The sequence below is a fragment of the Galeopterus variegatus genome, unplaced genomic scaffold (assembly GCF_000696425.1).
Source record: "Galeopterus variegatus unplaced genomic scaffold, G_variegatus-3.0.2 Scaffold6586, whole genome shotgun sequence".
Lineage (NCBI taxonomy): Eukaryota > Metazoa > Chordata > Mammalia > Dermoptera > Cynocephalidae > Galeopterus > Galeopterus variegatus.
This window is the reverse complement of record NW_007732697.1, coordinates 93,353-116,073: the sequence shown is the minus strand read 5'-3', so window position 1 is coordinate 116,073 and position 22,721 is coordinate 93,353. Positions and strand designations below refer to the sequence as shown.

Genomic DNA, 22,721 nt, shown 5'->3' with positions numbered 1-22,721 from the left:
AAGGTCATGAGAAATTTATTCCTAGGAGGACCCAAGGAGGCTTGTGCTGAGCTTCAGGACCACAGCATATGAGAGCTGAAGCAGCCTTAGATTATAGATGAGAAAACTTAGCCCAGGAGAGGAGGAAATATCTTGCCCCAGGTCACAAAGTCAGTTAATTGATTTCCAGGACTAGAGCCTGAGTCTTCTGTCTCCTCTATCACTCTTCCTTCCATTATAGATCCACACCACCTCCCCCAAGAAGACAAGAAGCCCTCTTATGCAAATCATTCCTGGATATCACATTCATGCCAAAAATCCTGAAAACTTGCTCTGGGCTGCTGGACCACGAAACAATATACAAGGGTTGAGTTGGGGGGCACAAAGTAGGAACAGCATGGGGAGTTGAAGAGGGGGACTAAGTTCCCTGCATTTCAGGGTTAGCCTGAAATGCTAACCCTTATGAAGAATAGACCTTTCTCTTTGGGAAGCTGACCCAGGATCAAAACATACCCAGCCCACTGACCCCTCCACTACTCACCAGGACCGGAGTTAAGTATAAGAGGAATGTCATTATAGCCTGCATCACACTAAAGGTCAGTAGGTTCTTGAGCTCTTTCTTCCGAAGGTTGTGAACTTGGTCTTTGAATGAAGGTTCCCAGGCAAAATATTTCAGGATCTAGTAGGTTAGAAAAGAGCACAGCTCATACTGTGCCTGAAAAGGGAAACAAGTGCATCTGATCCACCCACATTTTAGGATATGAACACCAAAATTTCAGGGGTGGAAGGCCGGATTATGATGCATGATTACAGAATGTAATGTATGTATTTAATGAATGGAATGTAAGGTATCATTACAGAAATGTAGCTGTATTTGTTGATACTTACTACGTACAAAGCTTTTTACATACATTGTCTCACTTAATCTTTATAACAACCTTAGTGTGACCAAATGTCCCAGTTTGCCTGGGACAAAGGGGTTGCCCTGAACACAGGCCTTTTCAGTGCTTAAACCTGAGAGGTCTGGGCAAACCAAAGTGAATTAATCAACCTACTTTTGTATAATTATTGTTTCCATTTAAATGATAAGAAAATAGGCCCAGAGAGGCTAAGAAACTTGCCTCAAATCCCAAGCTAGCAAGTGGTAGACCTGAGATTCAAAACCAGATCTTTAATTTAATTTTGCCAAATTAGTGGAGAGACATATTAGAGCTCTGCGTGGAGAAATATCTGCGAGTTAAAAGGGTCCTCTGTTTCATTATCAAGAAGTTTAGGGTAATTTTAAAATCCATGAATTCAAAACAATGTATTTTTATAAAAGAACATATTGGTTTTAAAAAAAAGCTTATTAGTCACAGTTGGAGGATTGGAGGATAAAATGCATTATTTTGAAAGCTAGTAAATAGAAAGAAAGAAGCAAGCATTTATCCTGCCTATCCTGAACAAACTTCATTTTAGGATAACCCCCACAGAGTATAATTTAAACGGTTTGGAGTAGGACTCCAGCCTCAATGGGTCTTATAAATTTCCCAGGTGATCCTAATGTGCTGCCAGGGTCACAAAACACTGCTCTAGGTCAAAGAATGGAAGAAAACTTTATAAGGGATGAATCAGGCTGACAATGTCTGGATCCACTAAATAGTCCATTCACTGCTGCTTGGAAGCACGTAGCACCACTTGAGAGTAACCTTACCCTCTCTCCCAATCAAACCTAAATCTAACAAAGACTCTAAATCTAACTACTAATTTAGAAGAAATACAGGAAACAAGACAACCTGGTTTCTCCAATATGACAATGAGAGAGAGAGAGAGAGAGAGAGAGACAGAGAGAGAGAGACAGAGACAGAGAGAGAGAAGAGGAACTGCTGCACGTTAAAAGCAGTATCAACTAAATTCAATACATGGACATTTGGGGATCCTTATTCAAACTAAACAACAGGTTTTAAAAAAACATGTATGGGGTATTTGGAGAAATTTGATGATATCAAAGAACAACTGTTAATTTTTTTTTTCGGTGTGATGATGGTATTGTGGTTATGTTAACAAAAGGAAGTCCTGGGCTGGTCAGTTTTTCAGTTGGTTAGAGCACAGTGTTATAACAGCAAGGTCAAGGGTTCAGATTCCCATGCTGGCCAGTAGCAAAAAATAAATAAGTAAATTTTAAAAAAGGAGGTCCTTCTTCTACAGATACATACAAGAGATTGTGAAGGAAATGACAAGATATCTGAGATTTCCTTTAAGATACTCTAGCAGGTGTGAAGTGGGACTGAGTATGGTAAATAAATGAAACTAGTTAGGTCATTCTGATAACTGCTGGAGCTGGGTGACAAGTCCATGGGTTCATTATGTCATTCCCTCCTCTTTTGTGGACATTAAAAAAATTTTACAGTAAAATGTAAAGGCAAAACAACAAACCATTTAGGGTAAATAAATAGAGATCAAGCTTCAAAAGAGGGCCTGGGCAGGATAGTAGGAGATGAAACAGGAGACTTGTAGGCAGATGAGTCAGGAGTCATGTGACACACAACAGGCCCAGAAGCAGGAAGCCACAACCTCTACCAGGGTTTGTTAAGCGCAGTAAGCCCACTGTTTCTGTCACTGCACACAGATGAACACCAACGCTTGGCTTCTCACCTTGATTCCACTGAGAATCTCATTCATGATCTTTAAACGTTTGTCCTTATTCTTCATATTTCTTACCTGCCAGGAAAAAGCAAAACAAAAACAAAACACACTTCCATGGGAGAGGGTCCAGGTTTGCTGCAGGTGTTAGGCACTGGGGGCACTTGTGGTTGTCACTTAGTGAAAACGTGAGGTGCCTGGTGATGGGATTCATCTCTCTCCACTCCTATCTTAGCCCACGCTGCACCTGCCACGCCCACCTTCTTTCTGATCCTTGAACATGACCAGCTTGTTACTGCCCCCCAGCCTTTGCCTGGCTGTATTCTCTTCCCAGGTTTTTCCTACCCTGCCCTTCCCAAGGTTTGCTCCTTCATGGTCAGGCCTGCGTTGTACAGAGCTCAGCTTAAATGTCCTGTCCTCACAGAGGCTTTTTTTGACCCCCTAACCGAAGATAACTACCCACTCACACGCTATTACATCACCCTGTTTAATTCTGTGTAGAATACATATCACGGTCTGATATTTTCTTCTTTGTTTATTGCCTGTCTCTCCACCCCAAGTAGAATGTAAACTCCATGACAGCAAGAGCCTTGTCTAATTTACTGCTATGTTCTCGAAAAGGTAAGATGTGCAATAAGTATTTTTAAAACAAGTATTTGTAACTCAATAAATGCACAATAAATGAATAAATCATATACAACATCAAGCCCACCCACCCAACCTGTGATTCCTGGCAGAGCTAAGAACCGTCTGTATGTAGCCTATCCACCTGGTGGTAGCAGCATGATTGCCAGGACTTAGGCTTAAAGTTTATATCACTCATGTGACGGCTCTGTGTGGTTGGTTTGTACTGCTATGGTGGAGAAACAGTGCCAGCAGAGCAGGATAGAAGAGTTAAGTGTAGTGTCTCTGGACAGTCCTTCCCTCTCTATGAAGGTAGAGTATGTGAACTCTAAGAGTAGTCAGAAAATGAAAAAGGAAGATAGACAAAGCCAGATATATTTGGGATGGTGGAAAGTCTCCCACCAGCTTTGCCTTGCTCAAACTCCCACCAAGAATCAGAGGAGAGAAAGCAAGAGAATTGAGACTTTAAAGAAGGCATATACCCCCGGTTGGCTCTGCTTTTTTACCTGAATAGCCTTATTCTTAGCGGCCAATATCCCATTAACTGGGATAAAGAGCACCATCACCCCAACACCTGATAACACTGAGGGTCCCAATTCTCTCCACAGGAAGTAGATGGATAAGACAATCTGCAGAACACTTGACCACAGCATGTGCATGACGCTGGCCACATCCATGAGTTTCTGGGCATCCACAGACATCAGGTTCACTGTTTCTCCAACAGTGTACTGCTTCCTGGCTGAGTTGGATAGAGTCAGCGCCTATAGAGAAAGATTGGGATTGGGATCCACGGATAAGGCCAAGGACACTGGGGAGTAGAAGGGGAAACCCAGGAAGTGAGAGCACAATGGAAGGATGGGCTCCATATGGAAACAACTTCTCCAAGGGACTGTGACTTCTTGCCTCCAAACTTCACACACAGTGTCCTCTCATTTTTGATCACTCTTTCCTCCGATTTCTACCTTCTCCAATCCCATCCATCCACACACTTCTTTGTCCAGAAAACTCCTATTTATCCTTTGGTGTCAGCTGAGATGCAACTTCTTCTGAGAAGACTCAGACTCCCAAGTTTATGTTGGATACTCCTTCTGTGTAGAAATGAGCGTGTATTGATTCTGGCCTTGGAGACTTCTGATGTGATAATGTTATCTGGAGCCATACTCTTATAAGGAAGTTATAACCATTCCCAAGAAGGACTTATAATGAAGATTTTATAATGAAGAGGAAAGCTGCGGAGTTCACATATTTGAAGTAAAACCACTTGTCTATTGGCAGGGATTTGCAGGTAATATCTAGATGCCTGAATCTTGTAGTGTGGGCTTTCTGTTCTCATGTTAGAGCGATAAGCAGGCTGATGCTCACAGGTCTGTCACTTAAAATAATCCCTTGTACAAATTCAACAGAGCGCTGAAACCAGCTTGCACTATGTTCACCACAGCACCATCTGGTCCCCATAGAAGGGGACCCTTCTTCTAATTCTCACAAAGACGGTATGTGGGCTACGGGTGGCCCTAGATACCCACTTCCGTCCTCATTGCAGAAGCTCTACTGTCATCTTAATCCACCAATACATTCTTCAGAACATACTAGGATTCTTGGTTGTGCAATAAAAAGAGGGAAACTTCCTAAAATGTAAGACCACCAAGGCTCAAAAGGAAACAGCCCACTGCTGTGCCTCCCCTTTGGTATGAAAAAGCAAACAGACAGACAGCATATAATTATCCTTTAAGGTAATCACTATACATTTCTTTTCTTAATAAATCTCAATAACGTAGAAAGGTCATTAATTTAATCCCAATACCCTTGTCTGGGGTCAAGAACTGGCTATGAGATTGCAGATAGTGAAATTATCTTAGCCCTAGTTCTCTGTAAAATAGGAATAATGCTCTTCCTTCACAGGGCTGTGAATTGAGGATAGATGTGAAAAATGTTTCATAAAGAGTGAGCCATTGTCTAAACATATGAAATTAGTAATTTTCTTTCACTCTTTTAATAGTGATATTTATGTGAATGAAGATCTCATTAAGGGCTCTATTTTACAAATCTTTTTATTGATTGTTACATTTGCAAAACCTGGAATATATTAAGAATCAAAATGATGGGAATGAATAACACTTGTAAAAGTGCACATTCATAGAAATGCTTGAGATAGTCTGGTTAGTGACCTCAATACCTAGAAACCAGCAGAAATTCAATATCTCCAGAAGGAATAAGGAGATCAAAAGATCCATTTTGGGGAAGACAAATTCTAGTGCGGGGGTATCTGGGAGTTTAAAGGACTTGACCAGACTTCTGATCTAAAGACATTTGGATTACCTGCTAGTGTTTCTCAATGAGTCAATATCTACTCAGGGAAGACAAAGACATATTGGTGTTCCAAGAGAGGAAAGCAAGGGAGGAAAGCAGGAACTGTACTAGAAAAGTCACTATGATGGAACTTTCCAGCGGTAGAAGGAAAAAAGGAAGAAAAGGTAACTGATGTTCTGACCTAAAGAGAGCCCTATCTCCTCATGCATGAATTTTCCCCTCAACCTTCTAGACATTGATCATAACTACTATATTTTTATTTGTTAGGTGATAAAATGAGACTTCACCTTAGTATCAAGTACATAAGGGAAAAACAGTTGCCCTGAGAAAGTCAAACCTTAAAACCTATTATTCAGAGTGAAAATGAGCAAAATCATCTTAAGGAAATAGAAAGGCTCCCAATTCTGTTGAACTCAGAGTGCATGTATTAACATATGAAAGAAGGAGTTAGGGAAAGGGGGTTAGCTTGTAAAGGTTAGAAAAAGGAGTTGCTAGGCAAAAGTTGGTCTTGGGAGATGGAGCCCTGGCTCATGGAGCATTCTTCTCTCCCTGCAAAATTGTTTGCAATTTGAGATGGATATACCAGGACTCTGAGTCAGGTTTCACTAAGTATTGGGGTTAAATGCTGGTGGTTTCATAAGTCTGTCCCTTGTTCAGCTTATCTTCTGACTTTATATTCTTTCCCAAGGCATTCCCACCTTGTCTAGAGGCAGGAAGAAAAGAACAGATATCTGAGCCTTCAAAGCCGAGAGGCAGATCCTGGGCAGCAGAACAGCTTGCCAACTTCTCGTGGGCTGCAGCTGCCACCCACCCCACCACACACCTTATAATTCTGAACACATTCTTTGTATTTTAATTTCCAAATGAATATCTAAAGGAGGCTGTATGATTAGTCAAAATTAACCTCTGAGATCAGTTATCACTTCTATCAACTTTTCCTCATTCTTGGAATAAATGCTCATGTTTACTAAGAAGATTTTCTTTGGTGATACCTGGCTTACTCTGCTTACCTTCTTAAACACAGAAGCCATGATGGTCGTTCGTACACTCATGCCCAGCATGAAGCACAAATGAAAATAATATTGAAGGAAGAGAGATTGGATGAGAGCCACAGCAGATAACAGGATTGCATAGATATATCCAGTCCACACATACGCGTCAGGGTCATTTGCAAAGGAGATCATCCACCTGCCAGAGCAAAACCAAGTAAGTGATGCCTCTCAGGCCTTCAAGAACTCATCTCTCCTCGTGCAGAGCCAGCTTCCCTACCCTTACACAACAGGTAAAAAAAGTGACAAGAATAGTGAAACACTTTTGGAAGACCTAAGCTCCACAGTCTTCCCAGTGTTCTTTCTTTCTCTTGGAGATGAGCAGCAAGAGCTTAGGGTTGATTTCCAAGGCTGTGAGAATGAATAATGAAGGAAACGCCCTATAGAGCTGCCACTGCAATGTTCTGGTCCTGTCTCCTCCTACCCCTTGGTAAAAGTGGTTGTGTGGAACAAGTTGACTCACTTCAGGACAATGCAAGCCTGAAAAAGAATTAGGATATGCATCCAGCATGAGTTAGAAGAGCTTCTCTTGAGGTGGTTCATTCCATAGATGGTGGCAGATTGCAAAGTCTTGTCATAATTAACCTGAACCTCCCATGGAAGACTGTGACTGTGGAGAGAGGAAGTTAGTTACCCTCCTGGGGTATACGCCCACCTCTTGGACACAGTCAGCCCATTGCACTTCTGTTTAAAAGGAAAGAGCCCTAACAAGTACCTGGCCTCCTATGAGAGAAAGGATATGTAAAAGGGAGAGGCTAAAGTGTTTATTATCTTAGATCTTGAAAACTGTCTTGCATGCTTCATGAACACAATGTCATAAAAGGAAAGAAAATTATGAGCATTGAAAAAATGGGAATTTAATAATAAGCTCCTGCCTGCATACACAAGAGGGAAAAAGGAGGGTGGCAGGTGAGGCCCAGAAAGGACAACCCAAGAACTCACTTCAGCAGCTGAGGATTCAGGAATGAGAAGACATCATGAACTAGCTTCAGTAGGACTGCTTTCAGGAGCACTATATAGAAAGTTTTGAAGAAGGCCTTGAGCAACCAAGACTTGGGAAAGTCTTTTGTGGGCCCAGACTTCCTTTTGTTCTTTTTAGCTTCTTCCTAGGTACAAAACCAAACGACAACAGTGTCCACAGAGTTGCATAGTGTAAGACTTCGTTCCTACTCTAAGCAGCTCCGGAGTGTTAAGACTGTGAGCTCTGTTGTCCTCTCTGTACAGGTTTTGATCTTCTCTTTATTGTCTAACTGCTGTCCCCCCTTCTAGCTGTCATTGCTGTTCCTCTCTCTCTCTTCTAATGGATACTTACAAATCTGTTTTGGGTAAGAAAACCAGGCAACTATACCAGGTAGAATACCATGTAAAATGAAGAACAGATTCTGAGTGGAGACCAGAGGGACAATTCTGAGAGTGAAGGGCATGGACATGGTAACTAACTGCTGTCCACCCTTCTAGCTGTCATTGCTGTTCCTCTCTCTCTCTTCTAATGGATACTTACAAATCTGTTTTGGGTAAGAAAACCAGGCAACTATACCAGTTAGAATACCATGTAAAATGAAGAACAGATTCTGAGTGGAGACCAGAGGGACAATTCTGAGAGTGAAGGGCATGGACATGGTAATATATATTTTGGATGTTTAGAAGACTTTTTTGTTCTTTTCTTGCTTATGGTTGTTGTGAGATGTTATGGGTTAAATTGTGCCCCCCTAAACGACATGTTGAAATCCTAACCCCCATTATCTTCAAACGTGCCTTTATTTGAAAATACGGCCTTTGCAGATGTAGTCAAGTTAAGATGAGGTCATCAGGGTGGGCCCTAATCTAATATGACTGGTGTCCTTATAAGAAGACAAGAGACAGACACAGACAAAATATAGCCATGTAATGACATAGGCAGAGACTAGAGTGACACAGCTGTAAGCCAAGGAATGCCAAGGATTGCTGGCAAAAACCAGAAGGTAGAGGAGGAAAGGAAGAATCCTCCCCTGCAGGTTTCAAAAGGAGCATGGCCCTGCCAGTGTCTTGATTTCACTCTTCTAGGCTCCTGAGTTATGAGACAATTAATTTCTGTTGTTTTAAATTATCCAGTTTGTGGTACTTTTTATTGGCAATCCCAGGAAACTAATGCTTGGGGCACTATGATTCATTCATCAGTGCTAAATTTTGGGCTCCACATTACATTCCCCAAAGTCTCACGTCTCATTATGCCCCAGATTCCAGCTTCTCAGCCTCAGTTTCCAGGTTTTGGTTTTTACGTTTGTTTGTTTGTTTCGGTTTTTTGTTGTTTGTTTCTTTTACCAGTGACATACTCTTGTAATTTCTCCCACTTAGGTCCTGTCTGCTCACTCTCTCTTGCCTGGACAACTGGCCCAGCCTTCCACCCAGCTCCCACTCATGCTCCACAATGATGCATTCTCCAGACAGCAGACCAGGTAAGCTTTTATGAATATAAATCCACTCATATTACTCCTCGTCATAACCTGCCACTGGTTTTCCATCAGACTTGAAATAAAATCCAGATTCCTTACTATGGCTCACAAGGTCCACACAGCTTAGTCCCTATCCACGTCCCTGAGCTCCTCTCACCTCATGCTCAGCCTTTCTCTCAATGCGCCTTAATCTTCTTCCAGTTCCCTGAACAAGCTACACATGTTCCCCTCTCAGCCTTGTTCTCCTGCTCCTTCTAACTGGAGTACACTTCGCTATGACTGTCCCTCAGATGCACGGTTCTCATCATGTGGGTTTTTGTTCAGATGTCACCTCCTCTGAGAAAACCTCCCCTGTTACCCTGTCTAAATAGTAGCCCTCCACTCTGAATACACGAACATGTTTTATTTTCTTAACACTTATTACTCTCAAAGAGTAACATATTCATTGGCTTATTGTTTATTTTCTAGCTCTCTAAAGATGGGTGCTCTTTCAGGCACGTTACTTGTACCCAGTGCCCAGAATGGAGTCTTACATACAGTTGTGCTCAATCAGTATTTTTGAGTGAACAAATTAATAAATTATCTGCTAGTTCTAACTCCCACCCAAGGTACAAATTCCAGAAATGCTAAGATATTCTTTTAAAAACCCAAACATTCTATTATGGAAACTTTCAAATATGCCCAAAAGAAGAGAGAACAGAGCATTATATCACTAAGTTATTATTAGTCTTGTGAATACTGCTAATAACACAAAACGCACTGAAAAGCATAAAGTGCTGTAAAAATGTAAGCACGATATCACTATGATACCGATGTCCTCTTGCCTGAGGCATACAACACACTCACACAGACACTCGTGCAAAAGTTACCAGGACAAGGACATCTTGGCTTTGACTCCTGTTCAAGCCATGCAGACTGGCTCCAGAGTTCTGCTGGGAATTCTGCTGCTGCCGTCTTTGGAATGCCCTCCTGGCTTTCTGCAGCTCTCTTGTCATGTGTGTTTCAAACTTGCTCACTACCGTCTTAGTTTTAAGCTCTTCACCAATATCCCAGACATCTTCGAGTGTCAGAGGGTGCTTGTAACCTTTCAGAATCATGCTGGAACAAGAGTGACCGACAGGCTGTGATCTCCTCACCACCTCTATCAAAACCTGCCTCCCACTCCTGGGATAGAGGGATGGAAGGATGGGACTTCTCCCTTGCTCCAATATCCCAAATCTCCTAGCACTTTGAACTTGACAGAGGAGTGGGGGAGGGTAGAAAGGGGAACAGGTGGGGCAATGGAATGTGTTAGAAGACAACAAGAGAAGGGAAAGGGGAGGGACACTACTGAATTAAGAGCCCAAAGAGCATCACCTCCCCCTGCTCCTGCTCCTTTCTCCTCAAGCACTGGCTGCTTCTTTGCTGCTCTGACATCTCCTTGAGGGGCCTCCATGACGGTCTTAAGAAATGGAGCAGACCCCATGGCTGCCTCTCTACTATCCCTCTATTAAGGGCTGCTCAACCTAGGGTTTAAAAATATGGATGGAAAATAAGTTACATCTTCATTTGTAATAGCTTCTACTTGAAATCTAGCCTTTCCTTCTAATATGAGTGTAGGCAACCAAACATAGTTGTAAAAGGAGTACCTGGTGCCTTCCTTACCAGGAAAAATTAGAGATGTTTTCATGGCTCACTTATGCTCATCACCACTTTGAAATTATGATCATTATTAGATCCACCACTAAATCTGGTTATTTAATGCATTAATAAAGAATAATAAAGAATAACACATATCATAAATTTGTTTTTTGAATGTTTGGATAACTATATTTCAATATATTTGGTTTCCTTTATAATCCCATGTCTTTTATTCTATGCATTTAAAACATTATCTGAGAAGGGAGTCATGGGTTTCACCAGCCTGCCAAAGGGGTCCATGAAATTATAAAGGCCAAGGATGCCTGCTCCAGATGCTTTGGCAGCCAAGGCTGCCTCACTGCCTGCCTCCAAGTTTTCCCTGTTCTGCCCTACAGCCTCCTTCCTCTTCTCCTGTGGAACTCTCAGGATGCCAAGAGCAAATCCCTCTCCAGCCCCTCCTCAGCATCCCAATCTGCCCAATGAAGGGGCCAAATTAAATTGACCTGTAAGTTTTAACACTCTCTTTTTCTAAGTAGAAGAGAAATGGAGACCACAGGAGGCATTTTTAACAATTAAGCTTTCTGTCACTTTCAGAAGAGTGAAGGAATAGGGATATAGACAATTCACACTCCAGGCATTTCCTACCTGTCAAACCAACTAAATGTGATGCTACTCAGAAATGAAGCTGTGGATGATGGATTCTGAAAGACACAAAAAATTAAAAAGAAAATCAATTGGAAATGCGAACTCTATGGGATTCTAAAATCGGAAACTAATTTTTCTTTTTTTTTTCCTTTTTGTCTTTTTTCGTGTCCGGCAACGGACCGCAACCCTCAGTGTCGCGCCCGTACTGGACCGGGACCGGCAACGGGATCGCAACCGTCGGTGCTGCGCCCGCCCCTCGCTCAGCCAGTGAGTGGGAACCGGTCTGTATGTGGGATCCGAACCCTCGGCGGGAGCGCCGCCACACTCCCAAGCTGTACACTGTAGCAGTGCGCCACCGGGCCTGCCCGGAAACTAATTTTTCTAGATATGATGTTGTGCTAGAAACTGGATATGATGCTGAAGTTATTTGGTCAACATGTTTATTTTGGCACCCTAAGGTCATCAGTAGAATGATCATCATATTTTCTGGCATAGATTTATGGACTAATTGCCCATGTTAAACATTTGTGGATGAAAGTTAAAGTCAATATTTCAATACTCTCATCACCGTCTGTTTTCTTGTGTCATAAAATGGTCTGTACTACCTTATTCCAGACTTGAGAGACCTCCGCAAGACATAAACATCTCTAAGTTATATTTGTGAAGATATTATCCAATTAAGTAATACATGAGATGGGCACATTTAGAGTCTTACGTTTGATGAGTCATTTTTTTCTGACAATGCTGAAAGGATCAAGATCAGTATCTGGAGTCCATAGGAGATGAAGAACAGGCAGGAGTAAGCGAGATTGGAATTGCTGCCCTATTGGGAAAAAAACAAACAGAAAATGAACTTTTATCCAGCCTCAGTCTAAATAACCCATTTGTATCAATGCTTATGATTAAAGCCTAGTGTCAAATCCCCCCTATACAATTCTATCCTGGAGCTCAACATATTTGATGCCATTTACTCTGACTTAGAAGCTGCCCAGCACTACCTCCTCATGTCACACTCTCTTTTCTCTTTACCTGTAGGAGTGTCCGGATTAGAGTCTGAAACTGGAAAGTCCCACAGAGTATTGAAAGTATCCAGAATATGGACAGGAACCAAGAGTTTTTCTGTACACACCATCGCCTGCTGTGTTGGATCAGCAAAACCAGGAGCTAGAGAGAAATTCACATAAAGTTCTGAAGAATATTGTCACTAACCAAGGACAGGAGGTGAGAAAGACGTCAGAGAACATGGGAAGAGAGGAGAGTGGAAGGAGGAGATTGTTGTAACTAATCTGGCCGGGCAGAGCCCACAAATGCCAAACTGTACATTTCCTCCATGACACCATCCAACTGTCTTTTCCAGGGCCTCATCTCTATTCACCACACTCTGGGGGGAAGTTAGCTAAGAAAGCAGAAGGTCACTTTCTGCATGTTAGTGGAGTTACTTTGGCACTACAAGTAGTCAGGTCAGGGAAGCAGATTCTGATGAATAGATGCAAGGTGTCTGTATCTCGATTTTCTAATATCAGACCAAGCAATTAATTAAAAAACAAACCTTGCCTTGCATCATCTCACTTTGATATAATAAATTAAATGTTGGTTCCTAAGACCTAGTACTGTGCTAGCAAATCAGCATTCTGGTAAAAAAAAAAAAAAAAAAAGCACCATGATTTGTAGCATTTGCCAATTTTCATGGTGTAAGTATTCTCACCATGGTGTGTTTCAAACTCCAACATGATGTCACTAAATGCAGGGTTGGGAAGAGATATACATAATCAGGTCTGTGTGAGCCAGCTCCAATACACCAGTACCTAGACCCTTTTTTGCTTGTTCTATAATGGTGGTAGCAAACAGAAATGACTACAGTTGCCAGCAGATGTTACTGAGTGAAGACAGGGCAAGGGGATAGTGGGCTGTGCTGAGCACATGGTCTAAAGGGGACAACCGCTACTCAGTCCTAGCTGATCACTGCCCTGTAGGAATGTAGGTCCATGGTTGCCAGACATTCTGATTTTTCCAGAAAGTTTGGAAATCCAAATAAATATACGTTATCTTCCTCTTTTATAATGATGAGAACTAATTCAGTTGTTTTCTTTATTTTTCAACATATTTTTTCTTTGGCACCTGGTCTGTACAGGGATGGGAACCCTTGACCTTGGCATTATCAACATCATGCTTTAACCAACTGAGGTAACCAGCCAGCCCAAGACATTAGTTTTTGATATCAAATTTATACAAACAACTCTAGACTCAGTGATCCATTGATCAGAGTCATCAATCAATAAAAAATGTTATTTACAGCTCTTAAAAAATGATTTTTCATCAGTAACTTAGATCTCCATCTGTGATCCTTAGATGGCAAGACATAAGGGGATAAGTCATGCACTTAGTCATTAAAGCTAATATAGTCGGCCCTCCATATCCATGTGTTCCAAATCCATGAATTCAACCAACTGGGGATTGAAAATACTTTTGAAAAATTCCATTTGAACTGAACATGTACAGACTTTTTTCTCATCATTATTCCCTGGACAATATAGTATAAGAACTACTTGCATAGCATTTACATTTTACTAGGTATTATATGTAATCTAGAGATGATTTAAAATATACAGGAGGATGTGCACAGGTTATATGCAAATACTGCACCATTTTATATCAGGGACTTGAGCATCAGGGATTTTACTATTCACAGGAGGTCCTGGAACCAATCCCTGGTGGATACTGAGGAAGGCTCTATATTAGTGTTCAAAAGAAGATAAAAAGTTGAAATGTGTTATACCCCATTACAAACAAGCTTTGTCTTATTCTAGGTCCCTTGCAAAAGACAGATAAAATTGAACTTAATTTCATCCCCAAGGAGTAATTTCAGCTAGATATCTATGGGTAGAGAGAAAATAAACTGGGCAAAGTAGTGATGGGCCTTACCCATGTGCCTAGGTAGAGGCTTGGGTTGGTATATCTAATAGCAGGGACCGTGGCTTGTCCAGAGTCTTCTGTGAGTACGAGGGCCAGCTCTATGGCTGCTAGAATAAGAAGAAACCCAACGAGGACCTGAGAGGGGAAAAAGAGCACTGTTAGGAGAATATCATTCTTGATAAGGCTCTTAGGACAGAATGGTTTCCTGTTAGTGGCAGATGATAAAAAGTGGTATAGAGTGATTCAGATAATACAAGAAATATTTCTGGAATGAATAAATACTTATAGTTCAAGTAATGGAATAAAGTTCAAAGTATGCCATGATAAGCATTTTTGAAGAATCCTGAATGTGACAGTTACAAAATTTGTCCACAAATTTTTGATACTCCTCCTTTCAAAAAATAGAGCTTACTTCCCCTTCCCATGAGTGTGGTCTGGACTTACGGAGCTGAAATCAATAAATGGAAAATGGCAGAAATAACAATGTGTGATTTCCAAGATTAGGTTATAAAAAGCAATGTGGCTTCTTTCTCCTTGTTCTCTTTCTTGGATCACTCCCTCTGGGGAAAGCTACCAGCTCTGTCATAAGGATACTCAAATAGCTCTAGGAAGAGGTCCACATGGTAAGGAGCTTAGACCTCCTGCCAACAGCCACATGAGTGAGTCATCTTAGAAGCAGATCTATCTAGCCCCAGTCAAGCCTGCAGATGACTGTAGTCCCAGCAAGTACATATTAACTGCAACCTCATGAGAGATCCTGAAGCAGAGTCCAGGTAAGCTTCTCTCAAATTCCTAAGCCACAGAAACTGGAAGATTTAAAAAAAAATGTTTATTTTTAAGCTGTTAAGTTTTGTAGTAATTTGTTACACAGCAATAGAAAATTTAAAAAGTGAATCTCCACCCCAGCTGGATGGCACTATTCTTTTTCTTTGGCTATTGATGCTAGCCCTGATTCAACATAACCTTTGAAGTTAACATTGCAAACAATTGTACCCCATGATGACTCCAAGCCAATTAGTACTTGTTCTATGAATTTATAAGACACGATACACATTGTACTATTCTACAGGCCCACCCCCATCCATCAGGAGGGAAAATTACTGCCTCCATTGAGGAGGTGCACCAGTATCTTAGACACCAAAACGAAGATTTTGTCTAGCACCATCTCCTCTACTCTCATCCCTTTCTACTGCCATTCACCTGCCTGTACTCATTCTCATAAGTCTCATTCTTCCAGAATGGCTCAGGCAGAGATATTGGGCCCTTTGTAATGAAAAATAGCCACAGAAGGAGATAAATGCAACTTTAACTAATGGGGCCAGTGCTATAATTTAGCAAACAGTAGAATCAAAGACATATTAATAACGGGATGTATTTTTCTCATGTATATAATACACTATATTGTTCTGTCCTCAAAAGAAACCATGAGGTTTTGAGAAAAAAATAATAACTTTTGAAGTGGTAAGTTATGTTTGCTGTTAGGTAGATTAGGAGGTAAAGCAGATCAAGCTGGAGCTAAAGCATGCACTCTTGAGGATGACTAGGTAGAGAGAATACAAACCAGCAGACCACTCCCAGGCCAAGGAAATGAGGCAGCCTTGCCACAGGCTTACATACATTAAACTCATACAATTGATTAGAAATACCCTGAGCAATTTATATAAAAAGGAACCAATATACTTTATACGAAACTTCTACAAAACAATTTTTTAAAAAAATCCTTATCAACACGATGTAAAAATATGAACAGATATGAATGGATAATTTAAAGAAAAAAAACAGACAAAAGACTTTTTAATATGAAAATATGCTTAACCTCACTAATGATGGGTACAATTTGGAAATATGACATACCAGTTTTACCTAACTGATTAGCAAACATCAAAATGTTTGATAACAAAAGTTGGTGAGACTGGAAAAACCTCTTGAGGGCAATTTGTATATCTATAAACCTTTAACTCAGTTATTTCATTTCTATTCATTTATCCTATAGACTCACTCTTATGTACAAAGTTAGTTATTGCAGAATTGCTTATGATGGCAGAAAATTAGAAACCACCTAAGTTTTATCATATAGGGCATTTAAATTATGGTACACCTAAATAACAGCATCTCAAGTAGTCATCAAAATGAAAAAAGTAGATCTTTATGTGCTAGAATGGAAGGATCTCCAAAACACCGAAATGTGTTTCACACATTAACATTTGTGTGAAAAAATATACACATATAGGTGTTTGTAAAAGCACGAGTTACCTCCAAAAGGATATGCAAGGAACTGGTATCAGTGGCTGCCAAACAAGACGGGAATGACTGACTGGAGTATTGTGCACCTGTTTGTACCTTTTGAATTTTGTAACTCTCTGAGAATTATCTATTCAAAAGATAAAAAGTTAAAGACACTCACGGTTGCATTTTGAAAAATGAACTAGTGATATGAACAGACAATTCACAAATGAATAAATATTCTTAAAAATCAATTGCATTAATACTCATAGAAATGAAAGTAAATGAGATGTCATTTTTGCACATAAAATTAACAAAGATGGAAATATTATACTCAGTGCTGACAAGGCTACAGAGACATGCAAATTACCTCACTTCTGGTGAGAATCTAAGTTGGCAAAACCTTCCTAGAATATAAGAAGTTTCCATTATCTTTCAAAGTCCTAAACTGCTCATGTACTTTGATATAGTAATTCTACTTCTAGGAGTGTATTCTGAGGAAATAATCTGAATATCAGGCAAATATTTATGCACAAGAAAGTTAATTGGAGTCTCATTCTTAATAGTAAAGAATTTAAAAACTTAAAATAACCCAAAACAGTGAGGGAGGGGTTTGTTGAGTGGAGTTAATTTTGTAAGAGTTGTTAAAGTAAGTTATGGTATACTCACGTGATGAAAATTATGTTTAAGAATAGTATTCATAACTCTGAGAAATGCTTTTATTATCATCTTAAATGAAAAAATTAGTCTACAAAATTGCATATGAGTTCACTTATATTTTTTAAGTATGTGTACAAAATGCCAGATTTAGTACATTTCTTTATCTCCCATCCCTCCCCATCCTACTGAAATGATAGTAAAATAAGCACCCAAGCAATAAATCCATAACAGCACTGAGAATATGAATGCAGAAGGATGAGCTCAGTAGACCAGGTAAGTTTTAGAAGATAAAAAGCAAACTTATCAATAGTGACAGGTAAAGAGCAGAAAAGCCATGGCCCAAAACACACACAGTAAAAGGCAGCAGTGAAAGGGGAGCCTGAGGTAGATAAGTAGCACTGGTTGCCGAGCTGGTATCTTCCGTCTGCCACACCAGGTTCCCTCCCCATCCTTGTTCCTTCAAGCCTAGAGTGTTAACAGCTTAGTGCTACTAAGCCACAGGTCTCTTTGTAAATAAGTCCCCTCAAATTATCCTATTTTGCCTCAACCATCTGTTTACTTTTGGGACCCTGACTGGTAGTTACCTACACCAAACCACTCTCTTCTTCCCAACAGAGCCCCCCTTTTGTAAAATATTCACTCTACTCAGCTCAGTGATATGCCTGAGAGGAAGCTGGACCCATTTCCAATCCCATGGGGTGAATCAAAACCAATCGTGATGGTTCCATTCCTCTGGCCTGTGACTGCTTTAGCCATGGGCATGAGACATAATTCTGGCCAAAGATAAGTTGGAGACAGCTTGTGGGGGCTTCTGGGAAAGGTTTTCCTCACTGATCAAAGTGATACATAGATCCAAAATATATAAAGAACTCTTACAACTCAACAATAAAAAGACACAAGCAACCCACTTAAAAAATGGACAAAGGATTTGAATAGGCATTTCTTCAAAGAAGGTATGCAAATCGCTATAAGCATTGAAAAGCTGCTCAACTTTATTAGTCATTAGTGAAATGCAAATCAAAACCACAATGAGATACACTTCACACCTATGAGGACAGCTATAATGAAAAGATGGACAGTAACAAGTATTGCTGAGGATGAGTATTACAGCCTCATATACTTCTGGTGGGAACATGAAAGGACACAGCTACTGTGAAATACAGTTTGTCGGTTCTTCAAAATATTAAATGTAGAATTACCATATAACCCAGCAATTCTACTAGTAAGTATATACCCAAGGGAACTGAAAACCTATGTCCAGCCAAAAAATTGTACACAAATGTTCCTAACAGCATTATTCAAAAAAGACAAAATATGGAAACAACCAAATGTCCATCCACTGATGAATGGATAACAGAAAGTGGTATATCCATACAATGGAATATTGTTCAGCCATAAAAGAAATGAAATATTGATACAAGCTACAATATGGATGAACTTTAAACACATTATGCTTAGTGAAAGAAGCCAGACACGAAGGGCCATATTCTGCAGGCCATCTAAATACATAATTGCATTTATATCTACAATGTCCAGACTAGGCACATGAAGAGACATAAAGCAGATGTGTGTTTGACAGGGGCCTAGGTGGAGGAGGGAATGGGAAGTGACTGTTTAATGGGTGCAAAGTTTCCATTTGGGCTGCTGAAAAGTTCTAGAACTAGTTAGTGGTGATGGTTGTACTACATTGTGAATGTTCTTAGTGCCACTGAATTGCATACTGCAAAAAGGTTAAAATGGTAAATTTCATGTTATGGATTTTACCAAAATAAAAGTAAACTTCCAAAAATAAAAAATGAATGAATGGCTGATTTAGGCTACAACATGGATAAACCTTGAAAACACTATGCTACAAGAAATAAGTCAGACCATGTATTGGCCACATGAATAAAGCCACACTTTGTATCATTCTATGTATATGAATGTCTTAAATAGGCAGATTTATAGAGACAGAAAGTAAATGAAGGGTTTCCAGGGTCTGGTGGGACAGGAAGAGGAAAATGGAGAGTTACTGCTTAATGGTACAGTTTCTTTAGGAGTGATAGAGATATTCTGAAATGAGACAGTGGTGAAGGTCACACAATTCCTTGAACATACTAAAAATCACTGAATTGTACACTTTAAACAGTGAGTTTTATAGTATGTGAATTATAATCTTAATAAAACTATTTTTTGTTTGTTTGTATGTTTTAATGACACATACGGACTCCTGGCCCCTTTATCTTCCTCTGGACCCTGACACTTGCAAGTACGGCGCCTGGAGCTTTTTCAACCATCCTGTAACCACGTGCTAGCTTGATTACTGGCTGATATGCTGAATTATCAGAAGAAAGGTAAAAATAATCAGCTACATGTTGATGCTGAGTTGCTGACATAACAAATCCTGGAGCTGCACTAATTCTGGACATCTTGTTATATGCGATAATAAATTCCTTACAGTTGAACCCCAAAGGAGTGACTTAAGGTGAAAGAGCCTTAACTGATGTAAATCTATTCCTTCTAGTCAGCCCTGACAGAGTAGGGGTGAGAAACAGGACGGAAATCAGAGGCTCACTGAAGTTCCATGTACAGAACTGTACCATTATGCCAGTCACTTCCTTGTCCCCTCCACTCTTGCTGCACATCCACTGACAAATATATTTACCATCACCACCCCCAGCCCAGGCTAAAACAAGAACAGTGCTCTCTGAAGAATGTGAATGCTTTCCCTGAGGAGAGCTGGAGGGGTCGTGTGGACATCGGTGCCCCAGAGGAAATTCATCCTCATTTCAGCTTAGGGCTGGAGAGGTACAGCCCAGGTTTCTTCTCTTGGGGGAAGCCAGAAAGTCCACAAAGATGGTTGTCCAGGACCCAGAGCTCACAGTCAGGCCTCACATCAGGGACAGGCCAGCTGGGGAAGCTGACAAATAAAGGCAGAGATACCTGCACCAGCCACCTATGTTAATTTACTTAAACATTTATTTATAAACATGAACAGAACAGTAATCATCACTAGGAAGTGGGAAAAAACCAATACTAGCAAAGAAGACAGCCAAGATAATTAAACAAAACAATTAATTCTGGAATGAAACAAACAGAAATTATTAAGTGAACAGTAAAATATTGTAAATTATTTTAAAATTAATGTCCTAAGAGATTTGAGAAGACATTGCATCCAATAATGGGTTTATGTTAAAAATATATATATATATTCAGAATTTAAGAAGAGTACTTGGAAATCAAACCCATGATTGATAAAATAAAGATAATTTAGGATGACTGGGGGAAAACAAGGAAATCTCCCAAAACTTAGGAGAAAAGAGAACATGAGAGAAAGAGAGAGAGAGACAGAGAGAGACAGAGAGAGAGACAGAGAGAGACAGAGAGACAGAGAGAGAGAGAAACAGAGAGAAAGAGAAACAGAGAGAGAGAGAGAGAGTGCACAAGAGTGAAGCTGAGAAGGAGGATCAGCTCAGAGCACAACATTCATCTAAAAGAAGTTCCAGAGAGACAGAATTTCAAAATTGGAGGACAGGAAGTGAAAGGACTAATATACAGGAATTTCTCAGAGATAAGAAAGACATGAGTCTTTAGGTCGAAAGTGCAGAACCAACTGAGTGAAAAAAAGACTCATGGAGACAGACTCTGAAGAAATTTGAGGAAATCACGAATAAAGAGCATAAAGCTTCTAGAGAGGATACCAAGGAACGGGAAGAATTCTAACTTAGTATCACACAATGCTGGAGAACAACGTAGTGACATCTCCAGAGTAGAAAAATTTTCGAACTTAGCATTCCATGTGCAGATGAACATTTTCGGAAAGCAAGGACTTAGAGACTACTTGCTGTCACTCTTTCTGAAAACTTGGAGGATGTTCTCCACTAGAAGGGATCGAGAAATTTGGGGGCACTAATTCTCTCATCTTACACAAAAGCCATCAGCATGTGCAATGGTGGCAGATTATCCTTAGATATAAAGGTAGCAAATAGAAGAACTGAAAATAATCGTGCAAAATAAAGAGACAGAAAAAGAGGAGAAGAAAAGAAAGCCAAATTCCTTGTCCCTCCTAGAGAGCAGAAACAGAGTTTTTCTGAAGTTGATAGATCACGAAAGTGTAGTTATAAACACATTAATTGAAGATACAGAGGTAACCATCAGAATAATTTTAAATGGGGCCGAGCCCGTGGCGCACTGGGGAGAGTGCGGCGCTGGGAGCGCAGCAGTGCTCCCGCCGCAGGTTCGGATCATGACCGGTACGCTCACAGCGCTCACTGGCTATGCATGGTGGAGGCCTCTGGAGAATGGGACTGAGATTTAGGGACGTGAGGAAAATACTCTTTGCTTTTTTTTTTTTATAAGTTTTATTTTGTTTTTAACTGACACATAATTGCACATGTTTATGAGGTATAATTTGATGTTTTGAATGTATCCTATATGTTGTTTAATGATCATATCAGGATAAGTAGCATATTCATCACCTCAAACACGTCATTTCTTTGTGAGAACCTTTAAAATCCTCTCTTCTAGCTATTTTTACCTATAATACTTTTGCTTTTGATTTGTACTTTTTATTTAGTTTTTTTATCAAAATATTTTAATGTTTACTTGTACACATTTGTGGGGTACGGTGTGCTGTTTCAATACATGCGTGCACTGCACAATGATTCACTTAGGGTCCATAGCATAGGTTCATACCCATTAGTCCACCCCTTCTCCTCCTGCCCTCCCCACCCCTCCTCAGGTAACCATTATTCTACTCTCTACTTCTATGAGAACCACTTTTTTTTTTGATTCCACATATGAGTGATATCGAGCAGTATTTGACTTTTTGTGCCTGACTTAGTTCATTTAACACGAAGGTTTTCAGTTCCATCCATGTTGCTGCAAATGATAGGATATCATTTTTTTAAGATAGCTGAGCAGTATTCCACTGTGTATATATGCCACAGTGTTTTGGTCCATTCATCTGCTGATGGACATTTAGGTTGATTCCATCTATTGGCTATTGTGAATAGTGCTGCGATGAACATGGGCGTGCAGGTGTCTTTTCGATATGTTGATTTCATTTCAGAAGACATGCACATGGCCAACAGGCACAGAAAAAAATACTCAACATCACCAACCATCAGGAAAATGCAAATTAAAACCACAATGAGATATCACCTCATTCCAGTAAGAACAGCTATTAACAAGACAAAAAATAACAAATATTGGTGAGGATGCAGAGAAAAGGGAACTCTCCTACATTGCAGGTGGGAGTATAAATTGGTATAACCATTGTGGAATACAGCATGAAGGTTCCTCAGAGAACTAAAAATAGATCTACCCTATGACCCAGCTATATCACTAATGGGTATATACCCAAATGAAATGAAATCTATAGCATGATTTTTTTAAAAAGAGTAGAAGGAAACACAACAAAATGTTAATAGGAGCATATCAGAGTGATACAATTATCAATGGATTTCATTTCCTTCCTATGTCCCTAAAGCCTCCAAACTTTCTACAATAACCACATTACTTTTATAATCAGAAATGTACACATGCTTATATCAATTAGGATCAGGGAAGTATTGTGGTTGTTTAATGATTACCAAGTCCTTGGCACTCTTTGCCCTGATCTCTGATTTATTGGAAGAGCTCCAACCAGACAAGGGGTTTACTAAAC

At 40.1% G+C, this 22,721-nt stretch overlaps 1 protein-coding gene across 1 annotated transcript in view; it reads right to left on the bottom strand.

Moving 5' to 3' along the window:
* LOC103606442 (canalicular multispecific organic anion transporter 1-like) overlaps positions 1–22,721 on the bottom strand; it is a gene marked incomplete at its 3' end in the record, with an annotated part of 32,268 nt that overhangs the window by 4,617 nt on the left and 4,930 nt on the right. Inside the window, exons 3-12 of the mRNA XM_008591033.1 lie at positions 14,201–14,326; positions 12,308–12,442; positions 11,994–12,101; positions 11,279–11,334; positions 9,883–10,111; positions 7,524–7,687; positions 6,543–6,720; positions 3,732–3,986; positions 2,614–2,679; positions 521–658 (exon numbers count right to left, since the gene is read on the bottom strand). Of these exons, the coding sequence (XP_008589255.1) occupies positions 521–658; positions 2,614–2,679; positions 3,732–3,986; positions 6,543–6,720; positions 7,524–7,687; positions 9,883–10,111; positions 11,279–11,334; positions 11,994–12,101; positions 12,308–12,442; positions 14,201–14,326 (1,455 nt within the window). The remainder of the gene's footprint in view (positions 1–520; positions 659–2,613; positions 2,680–3,731; positions 3,987–6,542; positions 6,721–7,523; positions 7,688–9,882; positions 10,112–11,278; positions 11,335–11,993; positions 12,102–12,307; positions 12,443–14,200; positions 14,327–22,721) is intronic.